Here is a 19,211-nt window from a genome sequence, read left to right as displayed (position 1 = left end):
CAATAAAACAGTTTTTTAAATTTACCCTGCTCAAATTACTGGTATGGTTTGTGTGTCTTGCCTGGACCCTGACTGATTACAATGTCCCTCAGGCCCAAGAATCAGAATGCCTGAGCCCAAATCCTGGCTTTAATACTACCTCTCTAGTTCCTCTGTACCTCCATTTCCTCATCTCTAAAATGCGGATATAAACACCACTTCTCTCACAAAGTTGTTCTGAAGTGGTAGGTGAAGTACTTATTTAGCATAGTTCCTGAAAGAAAATAAACGTTCAAAAAGTGTTTAGCTATTATCATTCAAAAGCACCCACTAAAAACAGAAAGGGCAGCCTGTTACCGATCCACAAATTGAATACTTTTGGAGCTTCATCAAATACAGACAACTAAAGGCCACAGGTAAAACCGCTACCTGTGACTTTTCAATCTATTTATACCAAGACATTTAGCTAATCAGTTGTCCAGGTCTATGCAGAACACAAAGTGATTAGTAACTTCCAAGATTTTAAATTCTAGGAGTTTGTTTATAAATTCAGAGTTCACAGCCTCACATTAGGAAATAACTTAAAACTTGCTCATTTCACTTACCCATGTAAAATATTAAAGCACAGTAATTTTAACATTAGTCAATCTCCCTTAGAAACAAATGATAAAAGCATAATGCAAATAGAGTAGGTTGTACTAACTACACAAATAACTTGACATGGGAAGGAACTAGCATATTAGCCCATTTCTATTTATAGCAATGCTTGGGGGCACGAATGTCAGTTCCACAGTAATTCTCACAGTAATGTACCTAATTTCCTATGGTAATTATACACTCACCCTAATTCTGTCATGCCGTCCATGAACTCCTGTTTGGAGAACTCACACTGCGTTGCTGCTCTGAACTTCCACGCGATGATCAACACACTAATGCTGGCTGGATCCAGTGCCAGATCATCACAGAACTGCTGTATACCATCTATTCCAATTTTATTTTCATCTTGAGGATCTTCAAAAACAACAATGCAACATGAAATCAGTGCCATACTTTACTGTGCTACTCCTGAAACTGAGAAAGGTATTGCTTTATATTCCATTTTTTTAAATGATCACAATAGACCAAAAGTATGAAGCAATATTGCTCTGAGATATTTTCCCCCTGTAATATTTAAAGCCACTTTGCCCCTGAAACAGCATTCTTACAATTAACAGCAAGATATATATCCAGATAGACACCTGATTTTTAAGTCTCATTTATTCATATGAAAAAAGTTCCATACTTAACACACATTCAGAAAATCAGACATTCCTATATAGGGATGAAGGATTTTCACTGAACATAGCCACATTTTACAGAGGCATTCTAAACAGTATTATACACAGAAATTCTTTTTTTCTTAAAGTTCATTTCACTACAGAAATCACTTCTTAAAGAATATCAAAAAAAACATAAACTCTGCAATTCAATTTTAATCACAATACAAACACCTGTTGTTCAAATTAAAGAAGAAAACCTCCAACTATCAATATTTACTTTTCAGACAGCAGACATTTAAATACAAATACAAGAAGAAAGAGGCACTCGTACACTGTTGTCAAATGTGATTTGCTAACATCTCTAGGAATAAAAAATTTGCACATCCTTTGATTTTTGGGGCATGAGCTATGCATAAAATATAATCCCACTTTTGGAAAAATTTTGAAATAACTCTGCATATATATTTCTGCATAAACATAAAAGACACAGAAAGTTGGACACCAGGCTATTAAATATTGGTTCCCTCAGGAGAATAAATAAGCAAGAGATGGAGAAACTATTAACTTTTTCTTTATTCAATCTATTCTGTATTAACTTTTTAAGTGTATATTACTTTATAATTATTTAAAGGTTATTAAAATTATTAGGCAGCTGAGTTTTATAAGAAAAGGAAGGAAAAAACCTTGTCCCCCCAGCCCCCATTCTCAAATTGGATCACAAAGGAGGAAAGCGGGGGGGGGGGGGGGGGGGGGGGGGGGGCGGATAAAGGGTGAGGAAATAAAGACATTAAGAAGAAATTTTAGTGAAAAGAGGAAAATAATTTTTCAGATTTCTTAAAGTAATTCTAAGATCTAAAGAGCTCTGTATCCACCCAATTAATGGTCTCTGTATCATTTGATTTCTCACAAGAAGCATGTAAATTTGCAAAACCTCGTTCAAAATATTTAAAGTCACAAGCAAACACTCACCTTTGTATCTATTGTATAGTTGTTCTAACTTCTTCCTGTCCAATGATCCTTTTACACTCTCTCGTATATAAAGTTCAGGATTTTGGAAAAAATTGTCTGTTGCAACATCTAACTTCCAGTCATTTTGAGACAGACAACTTACTGCTGTTTTTTCACTAGATTGTGTGAAGATCATAAACTGACGAACTTTATCCTTCTGCGATGATTTCAACTTGTTCTATTGAAACCAGAAAATAAACTGAAACTCTGTGTAACGTCACAAAAGACTAAGTATTTCTATACTGCTGACTAAATCACTATTAGCAGTACTTTCTCCTCATAAAATATTAAAACGTTTAGCTCAAGACTTATTTTCAATCTATTAATCAGAAAGACAAATTTTTAAAAAATCTAAAACATAAAATTGGTATCATTTTGGGAAAGAAACTAGGACAGAGGCAAGAGAAGTTCACCTACCCTGCGCTTCTCCTAAAATTGGGTCCCGTGAGCATGTACAAAGGCTCTCGAAGGGAAGGAGAGCTACTCTCAAAACCTTAACCAAGCAACAAAGCTCTAAGGGATGCTTAAGGAGCGGTGAGGAAGACCACCACTAATGTCACTAATGGTGACATTATTTAGCCAGTCAGAACAGTCAAGTGACCCTGAGGAACAATGAGATTAACAGGTATTTGTTGCAGTCCTAAAACCCATTATAAAGAATATGGGGTGCAATTCTCCCCAACCTCACCTCCACCCTACCCCCTTGTTTTCTTGCTATTTTTACCAAGCAAGTGAGAAAGCAATAGAACGTGAGAACTCTGCATTTCTCCTCGCATGTCCAGGAACCAAGATAATTATCCATAGAATTTCCTCATATTTTCAGTCAAATCAGAAGCAGTGAAATATGAACAAGTACCCCGCATCCTTCCAACCAAGGTAATTTTTAACAGAATTCTCTCTTTTTTACCCTGAAAGAATCACCTCTTTCCCTTAGCCTGAACCTAGCAGATGTTCTCTCTAACCAGCCTCCCTACTGTAATAACCTTCTCGCACTGGCCTTGTGTCGACACATATTCATTTCTCATCTGACCTAAGCCCTAAGCAAAATGAAGCAAGGCAATTAGGCCCTCCACTCTCTCCCAGTATCAAGGGCCATGTTCTTTTTCTCCTCTCACCCAAGCTGGTCTCCTGTGCAACTTCAGCCTCCCCAGTATTACTCTTCCCTCTCACAAGTCCTAATACCATCTCTCAGCAAAATACTTGGGTTCTTCCTGAGCTATTATTGCAAATGAAGGGGAAAAAAGCATGTGAGAAGGGCACACATTAATAGATACAGTGTTCTGTGGTTTAGGCAACACATCTGAAAACCCCAGCATTTTTGATCTGGCCCAAACTGACAGATCACAAACCTCAACCACCTGATTGTACAGATGAGAGAACAGACCCCAAAGGTTAAGGAATTTGTTAAAAAAATCACCCAGGTTATTATTAGTAGAAATGGGACAAGAACAGAAAGCTCTCATGAATCTGGGTCTTCGTAATGTTTCCATAAATCACACTGCTTGCTGTACATATTTATAAACCTTTTTAGGTTTTCAGGAAAAAGGCTACCAAAGATATAAATATTTCTACCTACCACAGAGTAAAAATAAGACTATGCAAAATCAAATATGAAAACCAACCCTATCTTTTATACCCTGGAGTCTAATCTGTCAGCCATACTCTTCTCTCTCTGCAAATATGTTATTGCTTAGGATTACAGATTAAAATCTCAATCTCTGTTCTCCATTAAAATTGAGAAACTATAAATTCACTAACCTCCCGTTATTTCACAAATAACTCTACCACTTCTGGATTTCACAAATAACTCTACCACTTCCCGATAACTCATATCTTATTATGGGACACATCTCTCAAATGTCTAGGAGTCTTCCCTCTTGAAAAGTATCTCCTCAAGAAGTTATTCAATTGCAACAAACCCACAGTGAAATCAAATGCCAAGGAAGAGACCTGTCTTATTTTAATATACTGTTTAACTGAAAGGAAACCACTTTGATTTCAACTTTTTTTACTGAGAGCTATTTTTAAAATTAGTATACCTTTCTAAGAGATATAGTATACATAAGAGATACAGTATCTAAGAGATATAGTATACTGACATATGTTTTAATCCTTTGAAGAACAGGGAAGTACCTAAGGGTCACTATGATCATCACTGACCACTGTATAATGCTGTACAAAGTACTGGAGATTAACCTAGAAGTATAACAACTACAGGCCACAACCTGGAAATTACTTTATAATTAAACCTGACGTAACTTCTCTGTATAACCTTTTTCCATTCTCCTAAAAGTTAAAGGCAGCAAAACAATCAGGATTACTGGGGGTTTTATCATACAGTATTAAATCCAGTGTTCTCCCCTGAAGCTTGAATCAGTTTTGTTGAAGAGAGGGAGGAAAAACACAGCTTAAGTCACTTCTGCAAGCCTAAAAGGGCTGTTCACTCTACTAATGACTTCCTGTTGGAAAGCAAGATATTAGAAAATTGGGGGGACCAAGTTAAAAAACAGTCTTATCCATAAAAACTAATAACAAAATTATGTAAGTGAATTCTTTAACTCCATTTTGTATCTTATTTGAAATAAAAGTATATGTGATCAATAATGTCTATGTATACGCAAATAGAAACTATTTTAACTGGTTTAAATTTCCAGTACATGGGGCAATATCAATATATTTTAAGAAAAAGGGTTGCAGCTACCCATTTCCAACACCACAGAGGCTAATGAGTGATACCTCGCAGAGAACTGATAGTATGAGTTCCTGCTAGGCCACGCAGTAATAAGCAATTCCATTTCTGCAAAGTCAGATAAGTACCCTCCCCTTTCTTGTACTTAAAATGTACTGTGACCATTTCTCTGTCAGCTCTCTGTGCCTAGAATAAATCTTAACACTTGCTCTCCTACTACGGAGGATGTACTCAATTCTGTAGTCCCAAAGGCTGTCCTAGAGGAAAGCTGGAGTGGGCTACACAGACCTGCCCTTTTCACAAGCCTATTTAGGAGAGCTACAACACTCCCAACCCCTTTTGCCAGGCCACAAGAGGGCACCAGGCAAGGTGTTCTGATTTTCTGAGTACAGCTCAAAGGTTTAAATTTCTATCAACTTAAGGAAGAGAAAAAGGATATCTAGCCAGCAAAGAATTATTTTATAGGGGACGAGGGGGTGAATAGAAAACTGACGTGGAAGAAATAACAGATGGGTTGTCTTTGTTTCCACTACCAAGCCAGTGGGTATCTTCCCAAGAGCAAAAACATATGACAACTACAATGATTCAGCACTCAAATGTAGTACATACTATTTAAGACTTATTTAAAAGGAACAAACTAGAGTGGTCATTAAATAAGATTAGGCAATACAATCTTCAGGACTCAAATGTGAAAACTATCTGGAGATTATCAAATTTTCAAGGAAATTCAATATTGGTTAAGTATGTAAAATGTATAAAATACAGAATATACCCTGATTATTTATAATTCTAGCAAAAAGGGGGGGAAGGAGAAAGGAAGAAGGGAGGAAAGAGGGGGAGGGAGATAAAGAAATGCTGTCTCTTTTAATAGAAAGCTAATAACTGCATCAAAGATTACCAAAGTTAGAAATACTATTATTACTATAATCTAAACAGTAAAAAGCACCTGCTTACTCATCTTTCCAAAATAAAAGAAAATCTGGTTATCAATATACATTGTTTAATACTTAAATCTAGCATGTTTGCAATTTTTTTCCACTCAAGAAATTTAAGAATTACATTTAAAATATCAGTTTATCTGGGAACAAAAAAATCAAATACTTTGGATGTAGCCAAGTATCATATACTCAAGTGTATGACCACTGAACTTACAAAGTCTATTGTGATAGAAGAATAGGGATACAGAAAAACTCTATAATAAAAAAATAATGCTGCACCCCAGGGAGCAGCCAGCTGACGACGGGGAGGGCTGGGGGAGGGGACGTCACCCCTGCCCGCCTCCCACTGCCCCGCCCCCCACCCGCAGGCTCCCGAGCAGCAGTCGGCGCCCAGCACCCCGCTGCCCGGGACCCTCCCGCGGGCACACACCGGGCTCAACTCAGGCTCGGAACTGCATGTGAACATCTTCACTGCCCGGGAATCACTGAGTGTGTGGACAGGACAGCCTCCTTGGAAGGCCGGCTATACCAGAGTCCCGCCTCAGCATGGGCCTTGCCATCGAGGCAGCTTCTCAGTCTGTGCTTGTCTGAGGGTGCTGCCCATCATGGCATGGGGGCAGCCATCTCCCAGGGGGCCCTCACTGCCATCATCTGCAACGGCCTCCTAGGCTTCTTGCTGCTGCTGCTCTGGGTCATTCTCTGCTGGGCCTGCCACTCCTGCTCTGCCAACATCGACTCCCTCTCCAAATCCAGTCCCAACTCCAGCCCTGGCCCCTGTCCCGAGAAGGCGCCCCTGGCCCAGAAGCTCAGCCGTGAAGGCAGCTACCTGCTGCAGCCCTAAAGGCCCCAGGCCTAGCCCGGAGTCTGGGACTTAAGTCCACCCTACTTCGAACCTGGAATCGGGATCCCAGGGTCCAGCCAGACTGGGGTCCAGAACTCAGAGTCCAGCCTGTCTGGATCTGGACCCAGCAGCCTAGAATCTGGTCGGCCTGGCTCCAAGAGGGGCTCTGCTGGCCCTCGGTAGACAGGCCTGGGGTCGGGGTTCATGAGCTGGTGCTAGGGCCAGGGCCATCTGGACTCTGCTCCATCCCAGCGGTCGGGGCTGGGTCCACCCGCCCCCTAGGCCAAGCGCCTCTAGGCCCTCGAGGGTGGGGAAGCAATCCATGGCAATAATGGGAGGGTGTCGCGGCTGGGCCCCTCCTCTGGTCCTCCTACTCTTTGCTGGATAATAAATGGAACTACGGCTTTAAAAAAAAAAAAAAAAAGCTCATAAAGTTATAAAATTCCTCTTATAAGTATTTCCATCAAGAAAAACAACAAACATGGAAAATTATTTTCTAGTTAACTAAGTTCTAATAATTTTAAAATAAAAATAATTTTAACAGGTAACATTTTTAAAAGCAAGAAATTAAGATTCATTATTTCTATTATTCTGAATAGAATCTCACCCTTAAGTTTCAATCTCTCACCCTTAAGTGTCAAATTCAGTCTAAACTCCAGAAAAAAAGACCTTTATATTTTTAAAGGAATTAATTTCCTAACTCAATTCTAGTTATCTCAGGATTTGATGAATCTAGCTCACAAAAGACAATGTTTAAAAAATCAAACACTGTAATGATCACCCATAATTTTCATTAAAAGCTCTGTATGTTGTTCTCATGTGTTTACCATATGATTAACAGTTTAACTTCATCTGAAATTTAGAAGAGCTGGTTTAAGTCCAGAAAATCATACTTTCCACATATGATACATAGTGTTCAGCAGATATAGCCAAATGTTACCAATATCCCAAACCACTCATCTATAAAAGGCCTTCTCACAGATTATAGGTCTTAAGTCAAAAGTACAAGAAAAATCAATTCAACTAACCAGACTACCTACTCCTAGAGAAGACTTTCACCTAGGGGTAAAGTTCTACCAGAAAGCCAGGCTAAGAATCTAGGTAAGAGTAGCTAGAAATTCTCTTCCCTTCCACCTGCAGCAGAGAGGTGAAGAGTGCAGACTCTCATATCAAACTGGCAGGATTTTAATTCCACCTGTGCCTCCTAATTGCTGTGTGACTTCGGGAAAATTACTTAATCTCTGTGTGCTTCAATTTCTTCAGTTGTAAATCGGGTGTGAAGGTTATCTGAACTAATTCAAGTTAAACTCTTAGAACTGTAACTAGCACATAGTAAGGACTCCTTACAAGTCCACAAAGAATATACTCCAGAGAAAAAAGTAATTTTCTGTAAATAAGAAGAAAGAATAACCACCACCATAATCAGAACACTGGCAGCTAACGTTTATTTGAGCTCCTACTGTGTGCCAACTCTGTGCTAGGTATTTAATTATTAACAATTCTGCAAGGTGGTTATCACTGATTCTGTTTTACCAATGAGGAGACCAAGCCTCAGAGCTCGTTTTATCTAAACAGACTTATCCAAAAAGTAGCAGAGCCAGAAATGAAACCCTGGTGCCTGGCTTCAAGGCATGCAGTTTTCCATTTCTTCTACATTGTTGTCAAGTAAGAGAAAAAACAAAAAGGGCAAAAATGCAACCACTGAGTAATTATTGTGTGCACTGGGGAGAGAGGGGAATTGTGAACAATATTTCTTCACCTATTTTTATGGAAAAGTTAAATAAGTAATCAACTGACCTTTTCCCTTTCAAATGTAAACAATTTGCATTCTGACTAAAAATTGCACATTAAGCATTCCCTTACTAACTAAAAGACTAATTTAAGGATAGAACTTCCTTTCAGGGTTTTTTGGGAAGGGGGAGGGGAAAAGAGGTGGATTGGTTATTTTTAAGACAAGTAATTCATCAGGAAGAAAAAATGTGTTTATAGTCCTGTCATAGTCTATTTTTAAAAAGATGGCCAAAATCTATAGCTTTAACTATACAGAGGTGGAAAATTAGGGGCACTGAAAGTCAGGGTTTCCTTTTCCAATGAGAAAGCTTGAAACCCAGAGGGGGGAAAAAAAACATGTACAGGTTATAGCCAGATAATATAAGCAAATGTATACAATTTCAAATATTAAGCAAAACAAAAACAAAAACCCAAAACCTCAGTATTCATGTAAATTATAATCTGCAGTTTAGAATAGTTACTCATGGTAGGCCTGTGGGTCTTATCATTCATCCCTAAACTTCCTGCGCTTTGAATGACAGTTACAATGAACTCTTCTTTGAGAGGAGCTGCATTACTTCTAAGTCAAAAGTGGAATAATATACTATACTGTGTAATCTTTGCACCCAATTATGTTTTATATTGATATAATGGCAATTCACCTGAAAAAATATTTCAGAAGTATATCTGTAAGATTCAATCTGGTTTTGTACGCTTTTAAATAATTTTCCTCAAAGTTTTTAAAAAAATATTCCATTAATGAAAATTTAAAGGATTTTCTCCTCCCCATCCTCAGAATTATTTTTCAAAAGATGACTACCACTGTAAATGGAATAAATGTTTTGATTCTGGTTTACAGAAGACTGTTTTGACTATTAAAAAGTTATTTTTGCTAATTCCTGATTATCTTTGATAATGGGATAGAAATAACCTCCTTAAAATACTTGTGTTAGCCATCGTCTTTCAACTGATTCTCCCAAAATTACTGCTTGAACATTTAACAAGTAGTCAAGGTAGCTAATTTAAATTTGCTCCTCCTCTCCATAAACATCTTTTCTAAAGAAATCTTGAATTAACAAAAAGATTACTGAGGTGAAAACAAAACAACAACAAAAAAGAATTAAATGAGATTTTTAAAGTTCCACAGTTAAAGAACTTATAATAACCACTAGCATTCTACAGTCATGGATACTTGTTTCATAAAGAGAATAAATGATCCTCAAAAAATGAAATTTCCTAATTCTAAGATTTGGTATCTACTCAAGTCCTAAATCTAGAAATAGTAAAATCCTATGAATAATAAGTGCTTTAAATGTTTACTGAAACAAAAATATCCTAATATAACAAAGGAATGGGCCACGTACTTCAACTTAATCTCTATTGCTGAACACTATTCAGTGTGGAGGGATTCGAAAGTATAATGCAATAAGAATTCTTCAGCAAAGAACTGTTGAAAAGTAAATCTCTCTTAAAATTTTACAATGCAAATAAGCAGCCTAATCACTCTAAATGATTAGGTACTAATCATATAAAATGGATTCAACAAAGTGATGAAAGGCATTTCAGTGGCATTTTCCCCTTCTGCTTTTGCTTTTTCTTAGGTGGGGGGTATACACCTAAAGTGACTAGGTAAACTAGATAGTCAGCAGGTTATTCAAGAGCTTGTTTGTGTCCACAAAGCAACTGAATCCTATTTGGAACTATCTCTCTTCATCAAATGTCATGGCTAATACTATCACAACTTGAACAACAACACACTCAAATTTAAAAGGGGCTTTCTCACAGATTTTCATTATGCTTGACCCAACCTACGAAGCCAAAATCAAAAGAGCCACTTGACTCAAATGAGCTCAGCTCTTTTAAAACTTAAAAAACAAAACAAAAAAACCACAAGTTAATTTTACTTTCAACTTTTTTTTTTACCATATGTACCAAAAGAGTTCTAATTTTTCAATTACTTAAATGTTTACATCAGATCATCTGATTTGATATGGAAACAACTAGGTCACTATTCAATATAAGGAAGAAACCAGAGTGAAACCAATCAAAAATTCCACACCTATATGGAAGGGGTGCTTGCTGGGTTTTTCTAAAAAAAAAAAAGAGGAGGAGTAAATAAACTGTGGAACCAGAGACCAGGCTTCTAATCCCTGCTCTGTCATATACTAGCTCTTTACCTTGGCCATCTCTTCAGAAACACTAAACCTCCTTTTTCAGGTATGTTAAAAGAAGGTAGCAATACCTATCTCACAAACTGGAGTGGAGATAAAATAAGAGTTGTGAATTGTCTGACTAGCAGACATATGTTCTCAGTAAAGATTAAGGTCCTTCTTCCTTCCCAAAGGCCCAGTTTTTTGCATACAGTCATTAAACAACATGCAAACTACAAGAACATACTCAAAAGCAATCTACAAAAGAGATCATGCTGTGTTGTTTTTATTAACGAGCATGGCTAGGTAAACTTGATGTTCAACTAGTTTTTATTGAATATTGGACAGTCACCTTAATCAGAATTCAAAACTCCGCACACAGAAACTGCATAAGTTGTCTTTAAAAACTGCTTTGAAGATAATTATGTATACTATAATTTTACTAGGACACTGAGAGTAGAAACAAGGTCTATCATACTACTCAGAATCCTTCACTGGCTTCCCATTTCTCTTGGAGTAAAAACACAATATCCTTACAATAGCCACCCATGCCCATCTCCACTCCTTACTACTCAGACCTCATCTGCTCCGATGCCCAACATGCCCCTCTCCCCCGGCCACATTACCCCAGCCACACTGGACTCAGTGCTCCTCAAACTGTCTCTGACCACATTTGTGCATGGCTTACTCCTTCATCTCCTAGTCAGCTCAAAACCCACTTCATCAGTGGTGCAAACACCATTTTGCAACCCCAAATCCACTGTGCCCCAACACTCCCAATTCTCCTCCCTAACACTGCCTTTCTCCCATAGCCCTTAACACCTTCTAACATAGTAAGGAAGAAAAATATACGCTATGTTTATTATTTGTCTCTCCCTACTAAAATGTAACCCTCACCAGGGCAGGGATTTTTATTTTTTCAGTTGGGGGGGGGGGAATATATATATATATATATGTGTATATATATGTATATGTATATAAATACATGCGTGTATATCCATATACTCAGTGCCTAGAACAGTGCCTGGCACATGGTAGGCATTTAAGAAATAATTATTAAAATTAAGGCCCTCCCTTAATTTACTTATGTATATGCAAAACAACGTGAAACGAGTTCTACAGAGACAACCTTCAACAGGCCTACATTAATCTGGACTTACAAACTCTGATATTTGTTGAAAATATAATTTTAAGGTTCAAAGTCCACACATTTAAAAAAAAACCATTAAAAACACAGTAAATTAACACCATTAATCATTAATTTGAATTTTGTTATTTAACATTTTCATTAATAACACTTGGGTTTCCCTCTGTTTAAATGAGTAAATTAATTTCAAATCCAATTTTCAACCATTTCTTTAGATTTCATGTGAGTTAAAAGATTACATGTAGCACAAATACTGGGGGAAATAGTAAAACCAGGAAAAGTTACTTTCAGTTCTGCAACTAACAATTTTGCAAACTTGAACCTCAAAACCTCCTTGATCTTCAATTTCTTCTTCTGTAAAAGGGAAGAGGAGTAAATGAGATGACCTCTGAAGCCATTTCAGGTCTAAAAATTCTACGATGCTGTGAGTCTATAAAAATCTAGTAGGTTACACAGTCTACAAACTTCTCACACATCTAAGAAAAATAATTAAAATCAAAATTTTTAGCTGAATGTAACTCTGGAATCATCAAATCCTGTCCTCTTACAAATAAGACAACAAGCCAGAAATCAAACACTTTTTAAAAAGATTTTCAGGGGTAACAGAATATTGTCTAGTTTTGGAGCTATTTTTGGCCTTTCTATGTGGGTGTCAGGTAGGTTAAATGAACAATTTTTTTTTCTTACACAACATATTCAGATATCCTGTCATTTAAATTTGCCCCAAAATTGACAATATAACATGTGCTCTAGAAATGGGCTGCATTACACACACCGAAAAACAGCCCCAAAATTCTATCAAGAAATAATTATAAGTAAAATAAATTTACAATGAAAAACTTAACTAGAAAATTCTTATGGCCTAACTTCTATTAGGGCCCATGGTGATTTAGTTTCCAAACTAACAAGAGCATACCAAGACAATTCTAGTGACATGATCTGAGTTCAGCCACAAAAAATGTTTTAAATTAGTGATATCTTGTCATTAGTAGTGTAATTAAATAGTTATGGCTAAGTTCCAAAACTAGCTAATTTAATAGTAGTAAAAGGATAGAAGCTTACAAGCTCCAATACAAGCTGAACTCTCATATGAACCACATGACTCCTGAATTCGTAACAAGTAATGAGCATTATCAACACTTTGGATTCCAGAGGATGGTGCTGATTGGAGACTATTATGAGCAGAACACATTTCAGTGCTCTCACAGAGTGTTTACCGGGGAATTACATTTCATTACTTCAAGCATACTCTTACAAGCCAAGAGTCTGGAAACTTCAGGAGTAATGTCTATGACCGTCAAAATGCTTAAGAAATTGGAAACTGTTTAGCCGCCCTGGTGGATCTTTAAACATTGTAACATCAGTCTAAACATTCACCTGTACTTTATGGCAAAGTTTTCTTACAAATACAAATGGTAAACTTTCATGGAACTTACCACAGAACCTAAGTTCTTGAGTATATGGCAAACTAAACCACATATCCATACGCGCGACACCAAAATTCTGCCAAGTTGGAGGCTGAGACTAGGTAAGTATCATTCAGCAGAAATAAGACCAGCTAAAAACAAGACACCAGGGCATTCCCTTAACAGACACACACATACACCCTCCTCAAAGAGGCCTTTATGTTCCCCATGAGCAAAGGGACAAGAACATCATTTTTACTGTCTATTCATACAGTAACCTGCATGGAATTCAACTCATGCTCAGATTATAATACTAAACATAGCTTCTGAAAAACAGAAAGTCCAAGAATCAGGTACATAATTACCAAAATGTAAACAGATAAATTGAATACCACGTCTTCAAGCTTGTAAGGCATTTTCCAAACAAAAAAGGGAGAGGGGACTAACTTGACAAACTGTTTTTTAAACATCACGAATGGTTTTTAACTGACATAATAAAGCAATTACTCCTCCCACCCCAAGGAAATAAAATATGTGCCCAAAAGGTAGCAAGTCTGTTTCTCCTAATTTTATGAAATGAGAACAGGTTGCACTTCCGTACTCCCCCCTCCCCCCACGTCCCCCAAGCTCAGCGGTCTCCCATGTTCTCAGTAGAGAGGTAAATATAACCTCCACCAACTGGCCAGTGAAACTCCCATTTTCCAGGACTACGGGGCGCATCGAGAGGTGATGGAGAAAGGAACAGGGCTGTTACCCCGCCCCAAGCAAAACTGCCTGGAGACTTGAGGGGTGTTGGAGCCGGAGCAGAGGAGGGAGGGGAGAGCCGGGAAAGTCTTTCCTTCTCCCCGGCGGAGCGGAGGGGGAAGCCCCGGCTCCGGGCGGGGGGAGGCTCCTCACCCGGAACCCCGGACCCCGGTCCCCGGCCAGACACAATGGAGCCGGCGTGGGGGCCGGGCAGAGACAGGGCCGTTGCCCCATCCCCTCCCCCCGCCCCAACGCCTCCCCTAGCCGGGCCGGGCCCAGCAAGGGGCACCCGGGGCCGCTCCCCGCGCCCCAAACTACCCGGGGCTCCCGACTAGGCCCGGCTCCGCTCCGCCTCCTCGGCTCTCGCGTAGCAGCGGCGCCCGGGCGGGAAGGGGCGAAGGAGGAAGGGAGAGGCGGGGAGGAGAGCCCCGCCGGGGAGCTGGACGGAGGCCGCGGGCCGAAGCTCGGGGCGGCAGGGTCGCCGCGGGGCGGAGGGCGGCCGGGGCGGGGGTGCGCGGCTGCGCCGGCCCCCAGCCGGCGGGGCGGGCGGCCGCAGTGCCTCACCATGTTGGTGTCCTCCGGGCCTCTCCCCTCCTCCTCCGGCTCCGCAGCGAATGGACGGCGGCGGCGGCGGCGGCTCCTCTCACGGGCTCGCCGGGCTCCCGCTCATGCGCAGTGCGGGGCGGCCCCAGCGCGGCCCGAAGAGGCAGCCCCGGGCCTCCGGGAGGCGGAGGGACTGGGGCGGGCGCCCCGCGCGGGGCTTCCCCTGGGCGCGAGGGTCCCCCCGGGCGGGGGGCGGGGGGCGGGGGGCGCGGGGGGGGGGCAGGGGGCGACGCACGCGCTGCGCGCGCCGACATCCTCCCGCCGCGCCCGGCGGGTGGGGGCGCCGGGGGACACCACCTCCGCTTCCTACGCGCTCCTTCCGCCGTCCGCTGGCCAGGGCCGTGTCTACACCGTCTCGAGGAGGGGAAGAGAGAGCTGTGGCCGATAACTTATGCAGCTGGGGGCGACTGGAAGGGCTAGGACTGAGGCGCTAGATCCGTCCCAAACCACCCCTCCCCATAAATATCCAGAAAAAAAAAAAAGGAAGAAAACAGTAAAAACACCTCCACCCCCAAGTGTTTTCTTCTCCCAGTCCAGTGTCTGGACTGCGTCGGGTCCCCCACGTGAACATGCCAGAGGAGACCTTAGTCTAGCCATGTGGGAGCCGGAATGCCCTTTGGAATGGCCCAGACTCTTCCCAGACCTTTGTCCACAGGAAGACTGGTGGGATGGCCCTCGGGTTCCAGGCGAGGAAGACCGAGGATTCAGGGCCCCATTCATGACGCACTGGTGGCAGATATCGGCGCCTACCACTTTCTCTAAATATCCGCTTAGTTCAGCCTTCCTAGGGTAAAGTTTTGGGAAGTAACGAACATCTTTTTTACCGAGGGTTGATGTCAGGCTTGTCCTAATTTTGGTTCTAAGTCTGCTAAGGCTGAGGGTACCAGGATTCTCTGCTGGGGGTCAAGTGGACAAGTGTGTGCTGCAGGGAGTAGAAAAGACTCTTTGGAGTGGTCCCTGCCCTTAAGAAACTGACTATCCAATTGAAGAGATGAGACACTTTCACACACGAAGGAAATAAGAAAAACAGGTAATAAAGCAAACATCAGAAAATCACATCTAAGACTGAGCAAAAAAATCTGTTTCAGAACAGAACCAACCTGAGTGGAAGCGTTATCACCCTCACCTGTTATCACTGTACTCAGCAACATCCTTTTCCCCCCAATCCTGGCATAATCCGCCAGATCAACCCTATAACTTTATGGCTTTGAAATTCTTATCAAAGCAACAGAACTCCTTTGGCAACTCCTGGGGGCCTCCTAACACTTCCTGGAGCAGCCATGTATCAGGAGCTCCAGGGACTCTACCAAAACATCCTGGGCCACCCCTAAGCATACATCCATTCTTTTCACCAACCTTCAGTGTATACATATTAATGTGCCAGTCTCCTTGCTAGGCTCTGGGAAAACAGCTTGGTCAGGACAGGCCAGATCTGCCTTGTGCAGCAAGCCTGAAGCTGAACCACATCCATGGATATTGTCCAGGAATTCACCTAGCATTTGACCTGAAATATCAACTAACATCTAGGGTCTTAATGAAGAGGATTCACTGTATCTCTTTCCCCATACTGTTATACTTCACTGAGGTAATACCTCATGGGTTTTAAGCTCTTTTTCCTAATTGCCAACTCCAGCAAACAGCTCTCAGTTCTCATTCTACTTGACCTCTCTCCTGCATTAGAACACTTCTTCCTTAAATTCCCTCTCCATCATTTTCCATGATCCACTTTCTTCTGTGTTTCCTCCTTGCTCTGTGACCACTCTCCTTGGCTGGCTCAGCTCTCTTTGGCTCTTAAATCGTGGGCTTTCCAGAACTATCCCTGAATCTCTTCCTGTATATGAGCTGTGTCATGCTCTCACTCACATTCCCACAATGTCAACTACTACCTGTGTCTTGAGGAGTCCTAAATCTTGACTTCTGGGTCCTGAGTGGCAGGCCTACACACTAATTTTGGTTACTCCACAGGCCTGTCAATCTTGACAAATCCAAAACCTTATCCCCAAACCTGCTTTTCCTCCTGTCTTTTTACCAGATCATCCAAGCCAGAAATCTAAGAGTCATTCACAACTCCTTCTACTTCATCCACCTTAATCTAATCGCTCACCAAACCTCATCAGTTTTACCTCCTAAATAACTTTGCATCTGCATTCTATTCTCTATCCCTCAGCCAAGCCTATATTATATCTCTTCTCATCAACAGCCTCTTAACCAATGTTCTGGCCTCTACTCTTTCCCCACCGCTCCAGAGTTCTCTTTCTATAACACAAATCTGAATTTCATCCTTAAAGCTCTCCTTGGCCTCCATAAACGTGAGCCTCTTTGGTGTGGCATACAAGGCTCTCTCCCCATAATCTGTCCACTCACCTTGCTGTTTTCCATCACCTCCCACACAAATACACCTCATATTTCAGTTTTAACAATCCAAGCCTGCCATTTCTCATTCTGCTATCCCTGGAGGACTGGCTAACACTGACTGAGGGCTTTCCATGTACCAGGCACTGTTTTAAACCCATGACACATTCTAACTCACGTAATCCTCACTTCAACCTATGAACTATGACCAATGATTATGCCCATTCTACCAAGGAAGAAACTGAAGCATGGAGAGGTTAAATAACATGCCAAATGTTCCTCAGGTGATATGTAGTAGAGCTGGGACTTAAACCCAAATAGTCTGGCTACAGACTCTATTCTCTTAACCACCACACTGTATTTCCTACCAAGACCTCACACTCAACTCAAAGACCATCTTCTCTGTGATTATCTGCTGACCTCATCACCTGGATTCCAGCTGGTAGGTATGTTTCTCCTTCTGTACTTCTGTGACCGCTTGTATACACTTCTATTACACTTATGACATATGATAATTATTAGCCTCCATGACTTCCCCTGCCAGGTTGTGCACTGCTCCAGGCCAGAGACCCAGTTGCACACATCTTTGAGTTTTCAGTGTCAAAATGAGTGCCGAGGGACTTCCCTGGTGGTCCAGTGGTTAAGAATACGCTTTCCAATGCAGGGGACGCAGGTTCGATCCCTGGTCGGGAACTAAGATCCCACATGCTGTGGGGGCAACTAAGCCCACGTGCTGCAACTACTGAGCACGAGGGCCACAACTAGAGAGCCCACATGCTGCAATGAAGCTCCTGTGTGCCACAACTAAGACCCGATGCAGCCAAAGTAAATAAATAAATAAATATTTTTAAAAATGAGTGCCGAGCATATAGGATATATACATATATATATGCTACGTGGTAATACTTGGATAAATTAAAAGAAAGAAGTTATCTAATTGATGTCTTACCTACCTTAAGACTGTGCCTATATTGTTTGTTATTGTAATGGAATGTCTTTCCTTCTTGGCAGATGTATGTTATACCATATGGTCAGATGGTAAATGTAGTAGCAACTGTACCCATTACTGCACTTCCAAGCTACAGTACTGAATGTGAAGTGGAGAATTATTACTCAATCGTTACTGAGTTAGAGAAACATACTTGTTAAAATTGTCCTGATAACTTTTTAAATGGAAAAATCCTGAAGATAAAGCATAAATTACAAGATTTAATTAACTAAAGAATATTCATTAACATGTTCATATCACTTTTTATGTTATGAAGTATTTGTTAAGAAGTTGAGGTTTCTTAAGTACAGAATTTGTAAAGATTATTTTCTGCAGTGACAATCTCAATATAACAAGAAAAATAAGATAGAAACATCTGCTGAAATCCACTATCATTCTCCCTCTCCCCCACAAGATAGATATCTGTATCTATACATAGATATGGAAAAAGATATCGATATATAGATACACATATGTATATACACACACACATGTGTATGTATATATATAGAGAGAAAACACATACACACATATATAGTCACTGTATACTTATAGATACATAGACAAGTATACAGTATTTGTACATAGTATAATTTTTCAAGGTAAAACACGCAACTATTTGAAAATAATTGTTGCCTCAGATGTTTAAAAATTCATGTTAAGATATGTATATTTGCTGATAAAATTGTTACAAGTCTGTTTAAAGAAACATGTAAAACCAAGGATTCCGTACTTTTAAAATCTATCTTTCAGCAAAGAGAAAGAGCATAAGTCATCTGAAAAGACAGATTGCTAACATTTCTGGTAGTTCATCCAGCTAAAATTAAGCTTGCAGGGTAACTATGTAGACATAGTTACAGTTCAAAGGCACTAGTCTGGGACACACAGCCACCACCCTCCCACACTTAACTTGGGGGGACTCAGTTTTGCCCAACATTTACATAAACGTGCTTATTGAATTCAAGCTTGCCTATTTATAAATATGTAAGAGTAAATGAGCCTGACCAATGCAACCTATTTTAGTTAGAGCGAAACATGACATTTAGATTTTATCAGTCCAGAATTTTAACTTTTTAAAGGTACAGCAGACAGGATTAGGCCTCAAGGACAGGGATGTCTAATGTGAGGACCATGGTCCCAAATTCACACCAAACTCACCAGAGTCGGGGAAGAGGTGGAAGGCTTTGGACGCTCCTGTCCCTGATAAATGTTACCAGTGAAGCCAAAGAAATGACTGCCTGAGACTCTTTCCCCAACATTCTGAACTATTTGAAAAGGAATCCTTAATCAGGACAAGGGAATAAACTTCAAGGAGTGTCCCTAGGAAACTAGACACC

The 19,211-nt window shown here is 40.6% G+C and overlaps 1 protein-coding gene and 1 pseudogene across 5 annotated transcripts in view; one reads left to right on the top strand and one right to left on the bottom strand.

Annotated features, from left to right (window-relative positions):
• DCUN1D1 (defective in cullin neddylation 1 domain containing 1) overlaps nt 1-14,723 on the bottom strand; it is a 30,409-nt gene extending 15,686 nt beyond the window's left edge. The window contains exons 1-3 of one of the 4 annotated variants that reach the window (XM_082394221.1): nt 14,496-14,723; nt 2,208-2,424; nt 822-990 (exon numbers count right to left, since the gene is read on the bottom strand). In XM_082394221.1, the coding sequence (XP_082250347.1) occupies nt 822-990; nt 2,208-2,424; nt 14,496-14,498 (389 nt within the window). In that variant the 5' untranslated portion in view covers nt 14,499-14,723. Of the gene's footprint in view, nt 1-821; nt 991-2,207; nt 2,425-13,552; nt 14,229-14,495 lie in introns of those variants that run through there. The other 3 variants (XM_082394223.1, XM_082394222.1, XM_082394220.1) reach the window with 3 other exon arrangements.
• Nucleotides 2,444-11,563, top strand: LOC309629784 (adropin pseudogene; annotated as a pseudogene). Its single transcript has one exon. The product of its transcript is annotated as an adropin pseudogene (transcript).
• Nucleotides 14,724-19,211: the final 4,488 nt, after the last annotated feature.

The sequence above is a fragment of the Balaenoptera borealis genome (assembly GCF_965194805.1).
Source record: "Balaenoptera borealis genome assembly, chromosome: 5".
NCBI classification, from domain to species: Eukaryota; Metazoa; Chordata; class Mammalia; order Artiodactyla; family Balaenopteridae; genus Balaenoptera; species Balaenoptera borealis.
This window is presented reverse-complemented; position numbering and strand designations above follow the sequence as displayed.